General features: G+C 44.4%; 1 protein-coding gene across 2 annotated transcripts in view; it reads left to right on the top strand.

Annotated features, from left to right (window-relative positions):
- Window positions 1–9,805: 9,805 nt before the first annotated feature.
- Window positions 9,806–14,292, top strand: part of cacnb3a (calcium channel, voltage-dependent, beta 3a) — a 33,204-nt gene continuing 28,717 nt past the window's right edge. For both annotated transcript variants that reach the window (XM_046343335.1, XM_046343336.1), the window contains exons 1-2: window positions 9,806–10,198; window positions 12,387–12,479. In XM_046343335.1, coding sequence (XP_046199291.1) covers window positions 10,118–10,198; window positions 12,387–12,479 — 174 coding nt within the window. In that variant the 5' untranslated portion in view covers window positions 9,806–10,117. The remainder of the gene's footprint in view (window positions 10,199–12,386; window positions 12,480–14,292) is intronic.

The raw sequence follows: 14,292 nt of genomic DNA, 5'->3' as shown, positions 1-14,292 counted from the left end.
ATAGAAGGATTATGACATACTAGCCAGGGATGACCCAAAACAACAGGTGTGAAAGGTGAACGAAAAATCAAAAAGAAATAGTCTCACTGTGGTTACCAGATACTGTGAGAGTTAAAGGTAGTGTCTCAAATTTGATACTGGGAAGATGACTACCATCTAAGGCAAACATGGGCGTAGGCTTGTCTAACTGTCTGAAAGGAATGTTATGTTTCCGAACCCATGCTTCGTCCATGAAACAACCCTCAGCCCCAGAGTCAATCAAGGCACTGCATGTAGCACCCGAACCGGTCCAGCGTAGATGGACCGACATAGTAGTACAGGATCTAGATGAAGAGACCTGAGTAGTAGCGCTCACCAGTAGCCCTCCGCTTGCTGATGGGCTCTGGCCTCTTACTGGACATGAATTAACAAAATGTCCATCAAAGCAATAGAGGCACAGGCGGTTGGTGATCCTCCGTTCCCTCTCCTTAGTCGAGATGCGAATCCCTCCCAGCTGCATGGGCTCAGTCTCAGAGCCAGAGGAGGGAGATGGTTGCGATGCGGAGCAGGGAAACACCGTTGATGCGAGCTCTCTTCCACGAGCCTGGTCCGAAGATCTACCCGTCGTTCTATGCGGATGGCGAGAGCAATCAAAGAGTCCACACTGGAAGGAACCTCCCGAGAGAGAATCTCATCTTTGACCACTGTGTGGAGTCCCTCCAGAAAACGAGCGAGCAGCGCCGGCTCGTTCCAGTCACTAGAGGCAGCAAGAGTACGAAACTCTATAGAGTAATCCGTTATGGATCGATCACCTTGGCATGGAAGCCAGGACCCTAGAAGCCTCCCACCAAAAACTGAACGGTCAAAAACCCGAATCATCTCCTCTTTAAAGTTCTGGTAATTGTTAGAACAATCAGCCCTTGCCTCCCAGATAGCTGTGCCCCACTCTCGGGCCCGGCCAGTAAGGAGTGAAATGACGTAAGCAACCCGAGCTCTCTCTCTAGAGTATGTGTTGGGTTGGAGAGAGAACACAATCTCACACTGGGTGAGAAAGGAGCGGCACTCAGTGGGCTGCCCGGAGTAGCAAGGTGGGTTATTAACCCTAGGTTCTGGAGGCTCGGCAGGCCAGGAAGTAACAGGTGGCACGAGACGAAGACTCTGGAACTGTCCAGAGAGGTCGGAAACCTGAGCGGCCAGGTTCTCCACGGCATGGCGAGCAGCAGACAATTCCTGCTCGTGTCTGCCGAGCATGGCTCCTTGGATCTCGACGGCAGTGTTACGAGCGTCTGTAGTCGCTGGGTCCATTCCTCGGTCGGATCCTTCTGTCATGCTGGTGAATGAGGACCCAAAAGCGACTTGGCGAAAACAGAGTATTTAATCCAGAATAAACTTTACAAAACAAAAAGCATACTACTACACGTAAAGACGAGAACAGACTGGAGACTTGATCGAGAACTGCAGGTTGCCTCGGGAAGGCACTTGAACCTAGCAGACTCAGACACCTGCTCACCACGCAGCATCTGAGGGAAACACGACACGACAGGGCAAAACATAGACACAGCACGGTGAATTATAAATGAGGATCCGACAGGGCAGGTACGGGAAACAAGGAGTGAAATAGGGACTCTAATCAGGGAAAAGGATCGGGAACAGGTGTGGGAAGACTAAATGATGATTAGGGGAATAGGAACAGCTGGGAGCAGGAACGGAACGATAGAGAGAAGAGAGAGCGAGAGAGTGAGAGAGGGAGGGGGAGAGAGAGGGCTAGAAAGAGGGAAAGAACCTAATAAGACCAGCAGAGGGAAACGAATAGAATGGGAAGCACAGGGACAAGACATGATAATAAATGACAAAACATGACAACTAGGGCCAAGGTTCACCTTCCAACAGGACAACGACTCTAAGCATACTGCCAAGACAACGCAGGAGTGACTTCGGGACAGGTCTCTGAATGTCCTTGAGTGGCCCAGCCAGTGCTCGGACTTGAACCCGATCAAACATCTCTGGAGAGATCTGAAAATAGCTGTTATATGTGTGCTATGAACTAAACAACAAAGAAAGTGAAATGAGAATGTATGTGCTCTGTAACTGAGCCAATGCCTGTGGTGGAGGGAAGTGAAACGTTAAAAGGTCAAAGTCAAAAGAGCTGTGTTTGCCTTGCGCTCAGCTGACTGATGGCTCTGCCTCTGCAGCCGACCTGGTGCCTTTGGCATGTTCACTGTTGCCTGATAGTAGTACTGAGCGGTGCCTGCCACTTTTTCTGCTACTATTTGACTAGTTCCAAACAGTGCAAACTTACTGATAGGCTACACACCTTTTCTCTCACAAATGACACTCTCACCATCCAATGCACAACGAGGTAAAAAAAAAAGCTTTTTGCAAGAAACAAAAAACTAAAATATGTGTGTGTGTGTGTTTCTGTGTATGGGGGTGCCTGCCTGGCTGTCTGTCTGTTGGAGGGCAGTGGGGGGTTGAATAGAATAGATCGTCATCATTACATTAATGTCAGTCAGGGATCAATTAAATCCAATGGCTGCTCATTGATGAAGAGAACACAGTGCTCCCAATACTAAATGATTGACAATTCAAAGTTACCCACCAAGCATCCCTCTTCCTCCCTGCCTAACAAACCATTCAGATCTGATTGCCAATACAAAGCATAGCCCAGCTGTCAATAAACCACCACTTGTCTCCTGCTGTCATATCCACATCACATGGGATCTGTTGACCAAGAGGTCAACATGAGGTCAACATGATCTCTGTAATTGCAAATAAAGGTTTCTGTACCAAATATTAAGTTCTGCTTTTCTGATGTATCAAATACTTATGTCATGCAATAAAATGCAAATGAAATACCCAAATATCACACAATGTGATCCTCTGGATCCTTCCCCCAGATTCTGTCACCCTGGTGTCCTACAGTGCTCATCATCAGGTGATTGAAAGCTAGGCTGTTTGATTGTGACAGGCGCGAAACTCAGGAAATTGCCCCTGGATGTTCTTATGTCACCAACCACTGATATGTATCCATCACTGAGAGTTGACTGCTGACCCATCTCTATCTATCTATCTATCTATCTATCTATCTATCTATCTATCTATCTTTCTCTCTCTCTCTCTCTCTCTCTCTCTCTCTCTCTCTCTCTCTCTCTCTCTCTCTCTCTCTCTCTCTCTCTCTCTCTCTCTCTCTCTCCCTCCCTCCCCCTTACTATCCCCCCCCCACTCTCTCTCTCTCCCTCCTTCCCTATCCATCCATCCCCCTCTCTCTCTCTCTCTCTATCTATCTATCTATCTATCTATCTATCTATCTATCTATCTATCTCTCTCTTACTCTATTTTATTGATGAGACCTTATTTGTTTTACCATCAAGGTCCACTTTGGAAAGAAGTGCTTTAATTCATACTTTCAACTGATTTCCTCTGGGGATCCAACTTACATCTTGCATACATGTTTTTACCCAAATAAATTCTAAACAACTTACTCTCTCAATCTCTTTATCTCTTTCTCTCTCTCTCTCTCTCTCTCTCTCTCTCTCTCTCTCTCTCTCTCTCTCTCTCTCTCTCTCTCTCTCTCTCTCTCTCTGTTGAAGCAAACCAATTGGTTTTAGAAGTTGCTATAGAAGAATCACTTTCTGCTCATCGCTGCTAGATGGTGCTGCAGGTCACAGATGTATTCAAACATCTTTTAGTTTCTTCTCACCTCACTAATGGAACAATCTTCAGAATATCCTACAGTTGGACGCGTTGGTGCCTTTCTGTCAAATCAGATTGTTGATAGAGGATCGTTTCAGTGAGGAATGTGGTTGTTTTTATTGTGTTTGTGTGTGTTTCATATGCTCCTGCCTTGATTGTGTAATTGTATTTATTTGGATTGGTATTTATTATGGATCCCCATTAGCTGCTGCCAAAGAGGTGACTACTCTTCCTGGGTTCCAGAAAAATTAAGGCAGTTATACAATTTTTAAACATTACAGAACATTCAAAATAGATTTCACAACACACTAAGTGTGTGCCCTCAGGCCCCTACTCCACTACCACATATCTACCCCACAAAATCCATGTGTGCGTGTGTGTATGTTATCATGTGTGTGTATACATGTGCCTATGTTTGCGTTGCTGCACAGTCCCCGTTGTTCCATGAGGTGTATTTTCATCTGTTTTTTAAAATCTGATTCTATTGCTTGCATCAGTTACCTGATGTGGAATATACTGTAATTCCATGTAGTCATGGCTCTATGTAGTACTGTGTGCCTCCCATAATCTGTTCTGGACTTGGGGACAGTGAAGAGACCTCTGGTGGCATGTCTTGTGGGGTATGCATAGGTGTCCGAGCTGTGTGTTAGTTGTTTAGCTCGGTGCTAAAGCTCGGTGCTTTCAACATATCAATACCTCTCAAGAAAACAAGTAATGATGAAGTCAATCTCTCCTCCACTTTGAGCTAGGAGAGATTGACATGCATATTATTGTCTGCTCTCTGTGTACTTCCAAGAGCCAGCCGTGCTGCCCTGTTCTGAGCCAATTGCAATTTTCCTAAGTCCCTCTTTGTGGCACCTGACCACACGACTGAAAAGTAGTCCAGGTGCATCAAAACTAGGGCCTGTAGGACCTGCCTTGTTGATAGTGGTGTTAAGGTAGAGCAACGCTTTATTATGGACACATTTCTCCCCATCTTAGCTACTGTTGTTTCAATATGTTTTGACCATGACAGTTTACAATCCAGGGTTAATCCAAGCAGTTTAGTCACCTCAACTTGCTCAATTTCCACATAATTTATTACAATATTTAGTTGAGGTTTAGGGTTTAGTGAATGATTTGTCCCAAATACAATGCTTTTAGTTTTTGAAATATTTAGGACTTGTAACAGCTTTCTTCCTGGGAAGGAGAGGCGGACCAAAATGCAGCGTGGTTAGAGTTCATGTTTTTTTAAATAAGAGAAACTAAACATGAACAGAATATAAAACAATAAACGTGGCAAAACCGAAACAGTCCTAACTGGTGCAGAAAACACAAAGACAGGAAACAATCACCCACAAACAAACAGTGAAACCCAGGCTACCTAAGTATGATTCTCAATCAGAGACCACTAATGACACCTGCCTCTGATTAAGAACCATACTAGGCCGAACACAGAAAAACAACCTAGACATACAAAACATAGAATGCCCACCCAACTCACCCCCTGACCAACTAAAACAAACAATTAACACAATAACTATGGTCAGAACGTGACAGTACGCACCTCCAAGGTGCGGACTCCGACCGCACAACCTAAACCTATAGGTGAGGGTCTGGGGAGGCATCTGTCCGCGATGGCGGCTCTGGCACTGGACATGGACCCCACTCCATCATTGTCTTAGTCCACCTCCTTAGCGTCCTTTGAGTAGCGGGGTAGCTCAGGACCGAGGGGTAGCTCAGGACTGAGGGGTAGCTCAGGACCGAGGGGTAGCTCAGGACTGAGGGGTAGCTCAGGACTGAGAGGAGGCTCAGGACTGAGAGGTAGCTCAGGCTGGTTGACGGCTCTGGCAGCTTCTGGCTGACTGACGGCTCTGGCAGCTTCTGGCTGACTGGCGGCTCCGCGCTGACTGGCGGCTCTGGCGGCTCCGCGCTGACTTGCGGCTCTGGTGGCTCAGGGCTGACTGGCGGCTATGGCGGCTCCGGACAGACGGGAGACTCTGGCGGCTCCGGACAGACGGGAGACTCTAGCAGCTCTGGACAGACGGGAGACTCTAGCGGCTCCGGACAGACGGGAGACTCTAGCGGCTCCGGACAGACAGGAGACTCTAGCGGCTCCGGACAGACGGGAGACTCTAGCGGCTCCAGAAAGGCGGGAGACTCTAGCAGCTCCGGACAGACGGGAGACTCTAGCGGATCCGGACAGACGGGCGACTCTAGCAGCTCCAAACAGACGGGCAGCTCAGGCAGCGCTGGGCAGACCGGAGACTCCGCCAGCGCTGGAGAGGAGGAAGGCTCAGGCAGCGCTGGACACAGGAGCTCTTGCGCCTCTGGACTGAGGGGCTCTGGCGCCTCTGGACTGAGGGGCGGAAGCTCTGGCAGCACCGGACAGGCGGGAGACTCCGGCTGCGCTGGAGAGGAGGAAGGCTCTGGCAGCGCTGAACAGAGAAGCTCTGTATTGCACCTGTATTGATGGGACTTAGAGACAGCCTGGTGCGGGGTGCCGGCACTGGTGGTACCGGGTGGTACCGGGCTGGGGACACGCACCTCAGGGCGAATGCCTTGCATACTACGCCAAATCAACTGCTCTCTCTCTTCACACTCCCCCAATTCTATTATCACCTCCTCGAGTGTCTCCTCATCTCCCATCCATTCACTCTCCTCCATTCTGTCCAATAACTCCTCGACCCTCTCAGACTCAGCCCTCAGCTTCGCCGACAGCTCCGATAACATCCATGGCTCCTTACGGTAAACAGGGGGAGTTGGCTCAGGTCTGGCTCCTGACTCTGCCACACTCTCCCTGTCCCCCCCCCCAATAACTTTTTGGGGATGCCTCTCGGGCTTCCAGCCGCTCTGCCGTGCTTGCTCCTCATAATGCCGCCTCTCTGCTTTCGCTGCCTCCAGCTCGGCTTTGTGGCGGCAATATTCCCCTGGCTCTGCCCAGGGTCCTTTCCCTTCTAGGATCTCCTCCCATGTCCACTTCTCCAAATAGTGCTGCCTCTCCCACTGCTGCTGCTGTTGCTCCTGCTGCTGCTGCTTCTCCTGCTGCACCTGTTGTTTCTCCTGCTGCTGCTTCTGTTTACCACGTCGCTTGGTCCTTGGTTGGTGGGTGATTCTGTAACGGCTTTCTTCCTGGGAAGGAGAGGCGGACCAAAACGCAGAGTGGTTAGAGTTCATGTTTTTTTTAATAAGAGAAATTAAACATGAACAGAATACAAAACAATGAACGTGGCAAAACCGAAACAGTCCTAACTGGTGCAGAAAACACAAAGACAGGAAATAATCACCCACAAACAAACAGTGAAACCCAGGCTACCTAAGTATGATTCTCAATCAGAGACAACTAATGACACCTGCCTCTGATTTAGAACCATACTAGGCAGAACACAGAACTAAAACAAACATTAACACAATAACTATGGTCAGAACGTGACAGGACTAACTTATTCCTTGCCACCCATTCTGAAACTAACTGCAGCTCTTTGTTAAGTGTTTCAGTCATTTTGGTCACTGTTGTAGCTGACATGCATAGTGTTCTGTCATACTTTAGTCAAAGCCAGTGGCATGCCGTTAGTAAAAAACTAAAAAACTAAGAAGCCTTAGACAGCTGCCCTGGGGAATTGCTGATTCTACCCTCATAATGTTGGAGAAGCTTCCATTAAAGAATACCCTCTGTGTTCTGTTAGACAGGTAACTATTTATCCACAACATAGCAGGGGATGTAAAGCCATAACTGTCATGGTTTTCATTGTCTGAAGAGGAATCGGACCAAAGCGCAGCGTGATAAGTGTTCATGACTTTTTATTTTCACTGAACACTAAACAAAAATAACAACGCGAATGACCGAAACAGTCCTGTAAGGTGCAAAACACTAAACAGAAAATAACTACCCACAAAAACCATGTGGGAAAAAGCTACCTAAGTATGGTTCCCAATCAGAGACAATGATAGACAGCTGCCCCTGATTGAGAACCATACCCGGCCAAAACAAAGAAATACAAAAACATAGAAAAAAGAACATAGAATGCCCACTCAAATCACACCCTGACCAAACCAAAATAGAGTCATAAAAAGCTCAGGGCGTGACAATAATACATGCGTTTTTACAGCAGCAGACTATGATCGATAAAGTCAAAAGCCACATTGAATCATCAGCCATTTGTGTAAGTGCTGTGCTTGTTGAATGTCTTTCCTTATAAGCATGCTGAAAGTCTGTTGTCAATTTGTTTACTGTAAAATAGCATTGGTCAAAAATCTATTTTTTTCAAAACTTTACCAAAGTTTGGTAACAGGCTGATTGGTCGGCTATTTCAGCCATTAAAGGGGGCTTTACTATTCTTAGGTAGCGGAATGACTTTTGCTTCCCTCCAGGCCTAAGGGCACACACTTTCTAGTAGGCTTAAATTGAAAATATGGCAATATCATCTGCTTTTATACTCAGTAATTTTCCATCCAAGCTTGTCATTGTTGATAGAAAACTATAATTTGTTTGCCTCTTCCACACTCACTTAGCGGAATTCTAAATGACAATTCTTGTCTCAGTACTTGGATGTGTCGTGTCAGTGTTTGTTGCTGGCATGTCATCCTAAGTTTTCCAATCTTACCGATGAAAAAAGCATTAAAGTAGTTGGCAATATCAGTGGGTTTTGTGATGAATGAGCCATCTGATTCAATGAATGATGGAGTTCGCCCTTTTTTCGCCTTTTTCACATTTTTCCCCCAAGATTTCATTGAAGGTGCTCCAAAGCTTTTATTGACATTTTTTATGTCATTTGTCTTTGTTTCATAGTGTAGTTGTAATTTATTGGTCTTACCATGCAGGGCTGCCTTGGAAAATATACTTTGGTCTCAACTGGGACTTAATAATGATTCCAGTAAATGGCATTGTAATGTACATGATAGCCTAACTAAGGACCACAGTTTAGCACGAGTTCAATGGATGCCAAAGAAGCAGTAGCTGCCATTATCTTCCATTTATTTTCTAAACGTGAACTATTCCAAATGAGGGGAAAGGGAGCAATAGCAAAGATCATGGCAATTCTCCTTCCTCCTCCAATCCTTCCTCCTGCACAGAGCCACACCCGCGAAGACGAGGCACAGTGAGAGGGTTTACTCCCGTCAAAATCTGTCCACGATAAGCAGACCAATAAGCAGACCACTAGAACAAACCTCAGCACAGGTGAGCTGTGTATACTTATTACGAGCAGTGAGGTGGGCTGGGCGCGGTAATATAGGTGCGGTGCTGACCGGCGACCGGTGGTGCTGAAATCCTCTCTGGTTTGATGGTGGCGCTGTCCATGGTGCTGAATGTTTGTGCGGCGGTACAGGGCACAATGGATTCACGCAGACAACTTCAGTATGTCGTTAGTAGGCCTTATTTAGGCTACCTGCGGCTTTTGACATAGGTTACTCTAAAATTTACTGAAGAAAAAACATATATGAATATTATGACCAACTAAAGAAAATATTATATATTTTTAGATTGTGTATTAATCAATATATTGATTTAAAAGGAGATGACAATACGCCTTCATTTTTACCATTAAAGAAAGTGCTACAACTGACCCATTGCATGGTTACCACCAACCTCGACTAATGTGGGCCTACTCGAAATTCTACCAATAGATGAATGTTATCATGGTAAATTTGAATACCTCTAACTCAAACAGAAATAGAAAAATCTCAAATATGTTACACCTGTCCCCAGTATCCACTTGGCCTATAATAGATAACTATAGTTTACATGGTATTCCAAATTATGAAACACGTCACTCAACCATATTCAGTAGGAAACACTAATCCTTTACTTTTATTTAGCACACAGAATTGAAATAGTACTAAAACAATATTTATGTTGTTATTTATTAAAAAAAGAACATTTGCTCAAATGAATGACCCACATTTTATACTACCAACTTGAAAAACAGAATCATTTCATTTCTGCACGGATTAGCTGTTATGCCAATTAAGCAGCCTTCTGTGAGACCCTCTCATAGCGAGCACAGGGAGAGACAGAATGAAAGAGGGAGATAGAAAGAGAGAGAGAGGGGGGAGAGAGAGAGAGAGAGAGAGAGAGAGAGAGAGAGAGAGAGAGAGAGAGAGAGAGAGAGAGAGAGAGAGAGAGAGAGAGAGAGAGAGAGAGAGAGAGAGGATGCGACGCAAATATACAGGGATACTCTATCGAGGGCAAATGAGAGCTCATCGGCTAGTAGTAGTATACATCTTGACTCGATCTTGACTCTTGACTCGATATATTTTTTTTATAGTGATATCTTTTTCCTTCCTTGATGCAGAAAATATATTTTGTTTATCATATATCCACGTAGCTCTCTCGCCCCACACCCTCACCCTATTCTACTACGGTACACCCTCCCTCTTCCACTGCACATAGATGTAATGTTGGTATCAGCGTTTTTTCCAATAACCGATGTCTGTGTGCATCCCGCCTCCCTGCGCTCTCAAATAGATGGTGCAAGTCAAAATGTCCAAATCGTCCGCAGACCCACTGCCTGGTGTCGAAACAGGCTCACAGTCTCACAATTTTCAGGTAGGTCTCTTCTTTTTAGATAGCACTCAGCAAAGTAGAGCTTGAAAATGGTTAACGTTTTGCTACTTGTTGTTGAAATGAAAGCGTACAGCCTTGGCAATAGTTTCTACCTACGCCAGTGGAATATCGTTTTGAAACTGCCGATTGATGAAAATAAGCAAAAGGCTATGCCACACGATGGGATTATGTTATCCGTTTAATTCGATCGGTTATCTAGGCTATTTAATTGTCGTTATAAAGAAAGTCGATAAGATGATTGATAGGTCTACAATGTTTATTGCTGAAGTGTGTTCTTCACTCACTCTGATTTCTAACCGCAATTCAGGCCTATATTCTTCTGATTTTCAATATGTATTGTGAAATGGTGTTTTCTTATTTATTTGAATGCATTTCCTGCTTAAGATCTGCGTACAATGCGTTATACTCAACCAAAAACAGATATCACGTGTCTTATATTTAACTGTTTTAACGTTTCATCTGTGGCGGGTAAGAAACCGTGAATATCAAGCACTTCTTGTTCGAGTAGATTGGCTCACCTGTAGCCTACTTATTTCTGCGCTTTTATTAAAACGCAATTGCAAAGGCACTCTAGCATCAGGTTTTGGCATCAAAGTAACTGTTGGGTGGGAGCTAAATCCAATCCAACGAGACTTTATTGAGTCGGGGATTCGTATAGATCTACAGTGGGCTGGCTGGCTGTACGTATAACAGTCTGTCCATATTCTGTATTGTGGATGCATGTCCATTTTCACCCCCCCCCTTTCACCCCCCCTTTTTTTTAAATAAACTTATCTACCAATAAAATGCTACGCTCGCACTCACAGGGTAGTCCAGAACAAGGTGTGCCCAATTGCCTGCATGGTTCATGACTATTTACAGTTCTGCGTCAGCCTTTGTCCCCAATAAATACATCTAATCAATGGTTTGAGAAATATCATCCACTACTAGACACGTATTATTCTCCAGACAGTCATTACATATGGGTCATTCCACGAAATGAGTACCTTTTGTGTCCCTTTGATATTTTAGGTAGAAATTGTGCACACGTATTGTATTTTAAAAACCTCATATTAAATGAAATTCACTTTAATATGGTCCATATGGACATGTTTCAGAAATTCTGATTTTGAATATGAATAAAGACTTGCTAAAGTGCCCAAATTCAGCATTTTGATTTGTCCCTCAGTGACTTGTAGGAAGATTCTAAACCACTTATCCCCAACATTTATCTAAGTTTCGTTGAAAAGCCCCTATTATTACGTTGCTTAGACAAAGTCATTTCTGAAGATTACAATTTATTCATTGTAATTAGTGCTTCATTTTAAAGTTTAAAAAAAAACCTGTCTCTGATTTTTAGGTCAACCCTGTTACGTGAACTGAACTCTCATTTGAATATGTTGAAACTATTCTTAAAAATAGAAAATAGAAAAAATCTGAAGGAGCAATGAACATCAAATGTGGTGGAAAACTGACCGGGTTGAGCAACAATTGCCACTTCCTGTTGCACACAACAAGATTCCCTGTCACAAGGGGAAGAAATTGTCATCCCTGTTACTTAATTTGACACTTAATAGGCACTTAATATAGTCTTTTTTTAAATCGAACCTCTTAAGATGCACCGAATTGGTGGAACGACCCATATATCCAGCCAGAAGAATAGTTTATTTTAGACACTGATCTATCATACATTGTAATAGGATTTGAGAAATTGAGCTATTTGACAATGCACTTGACTTGTTCTAGTCTCTATCTATAGAAATACATGAGTAAACATGTACATGATATAACGTATATATTAAAGCCACTCGTTTCAGGAAAGGGTAATAGGCTAGGTAAAAAATGACCAACCTATAGCTCTGCATTGCAGCCATAACACTGGTGAATGCTAGCAGGGTGAAGCAACAGCAAGGTTTGTTATAATGCTGCCAAAGCCTAATCTCTTGTACCGTTGACTATCTCTTCTTTTCTAATTTCTCACTCTCTTTCACATCCTTTATTATCATTTATCTCACTTTCCTCTTAATTCTCTTTGTTCTTAATGCCCCTCTCTCTTTTTAAAACGTTGTCCTCATGTTACTTTACACCCCTTCTTTCCCCCCGTCGTTTTATGTCATTCCGATTCCTGTCTCATCGCTCGTTGCCTCCTCTCTCTTCCTTTCCTTTCTCACCCCTCTCTCCTCTGCAACAGCTGCCCAGGAAGTTGCCTAAGAGGAAAAGTCGGTTCAAACGTTCGGATGGCAGTACGTCCTCAGACACCACCTCCAGCTTCATCAAAAGACAGGTAACCTCCAGCTTCACTAGCTCCTGTTGCCATGGTCAGTATGCAGTGTGAATGGCATAACCAAGGATCTTGTGTCAATTCAACACTGTCATACCACATTCCACAAGCACTAATGAAACATAAGGGCGCCGAGATACTTTTCGGTTTAGGTTTTTGAAAGGGAATATTGCCTTGGTTTTATTCTCAATCTTATAGTAACCAATCACTGCAATGTCTTTACTATGAGGCGTTTTATTTGGTTTAATTCACAATAGGCTGCTGAGGGGAGGAGGGCTCATAATAACGTCTGGAATGGAGTGAATGGAATGGTACCAAACACAGGGACACCAGGTGTTTGATGAGTTTGATACCATTCCATTTATTCCATTCCAGCCATTACTATGAGCCCATCCTCCCCGATGAAGGTGCCACCAACCTCCTGTGGTTGAATGAGCCTTTACTGGTAAAACGTTTGAATGTAATTCTTAACATGTCCAGTGGAGAGCAGTATTGGATTTGTAGCAGCAGTTTGTTACATGAAAATCCCATCCCAGCCTCAGTGTTTAATTCATGCTTTCAGGTCAAGCAAGCGCGAGTGGCAAGGGGTTCAGATATTATTTAAGAGAATCTCAATAGCTGGTGAAAAAAAGGGAGAGAGAAATTAGGTTAAGATAACACTGCCCTTGAATTTAGATTTGTCACCACGCTAAACAGAACCTTTTTGGGTCTCTTTTCCCCTAATAATGTCCTGCTGTGAATTCAGGAAGTGTTTTTTCCATTCTGTATGCTTGATGTATGTTTGATGTATGTTCTCCATGCTCTGTATCTGCAGATGAATTGGACTTGGTAAGCGTGTCAGTGCAGTAACCATCCAGGCGGCTGCAGTGTAGCGTCTGGCCCAGTAGAGGGGACCTCTGAGCCCCTGTAGAAGCTCTATGTGGAGAAATCAAAGAGCTTCAATCAGGTTACACTGCATGAGTCCAAGACTGACAACAACGCTGTGAGTCAGAGGCCTCTTCTTCCCCATGATTATGGGAGCAAAGGGAATGCCAAAAAGCCTGGGGTGGATCCTTACACCCCTCGGCAAATGGAATAATGTGTATGTGTACCAGACACCAGTTAACAGGGAGAGGCAAATGTTTCTGAGCGCTGGTACACTGGGTGCTTGGTTTAGGTCTTGTTCTTCTTAAGGCCTCTAGGTTTTCACACAGGTTTTACAATCCATATGACCCCCCTTTATCCTCTCTGGTTTGGGCCTCGTGTTTCTTTATATATATTCTTTTACCTTCTTTCTTTGTGCACAGCAGTAAAGACGAATCCACTCAATCAGTCACCGGAGTATCTGTCAAAAAAGGCATAACTGAAACATGCACTGAGAACAGTATAAGGAAATAAGTATGAAGAAAGAGTGAGAAATGTAGCTAGTTGTCAGAAGCGTTGGTGCGAGCCAGGGAAGGAGGGATGGAGGAGAAATGGCTGAAACAGATGTTTTATTTAGGAGGGGACATTAGTTATACCGATTAGTGGCTCAGTGAAAACTTCCGTAATCCCTGAGAATATCGCAGGGTCTTCAATATGAATTGGACTCTTTTCCAGGTCCAGGGTGAGGTGGTGTGTTTAACCTTCTATATATCACCAGCTTCACACCTTACATCTATACAGATACAGTTGTATCGTTCCCTCTCATTTCATTGAGGTTTTGCGTGTGTGTGTGTGTGTGTGTGTGTGTGTGTGTGTGTGTGTGTGTGTGTGTGTGTGTGTGTGTGTGTGTGTGTGTGTGTGTGTGTGTGTGTGTGTGTGTGTGTGTGTGTGTGTGTGTGTGTGTGTGTGTGTG

The sequence above is a fragment of the Oncorhynchus gorbuscha genome, linkage group LG03 (assembly GCF_021184085.1).
Source record: "Oncorhynchus gorbuscha isolate QuinsamMale2020 ecotype Even-year linkage group LG03, OgorEven_v1.0, whole genome shotgun sequence".
Lineage (NCBI taxonomy): Eukaryota > Metazoa > Chordata > Actinopteri > Salmoniformes > Salmonidae > Oncorhynchus > Oncorhynchus gorbuscha.
This window is presented reverse-complemented; position numbering and strand designations above follow the sequence as displayed.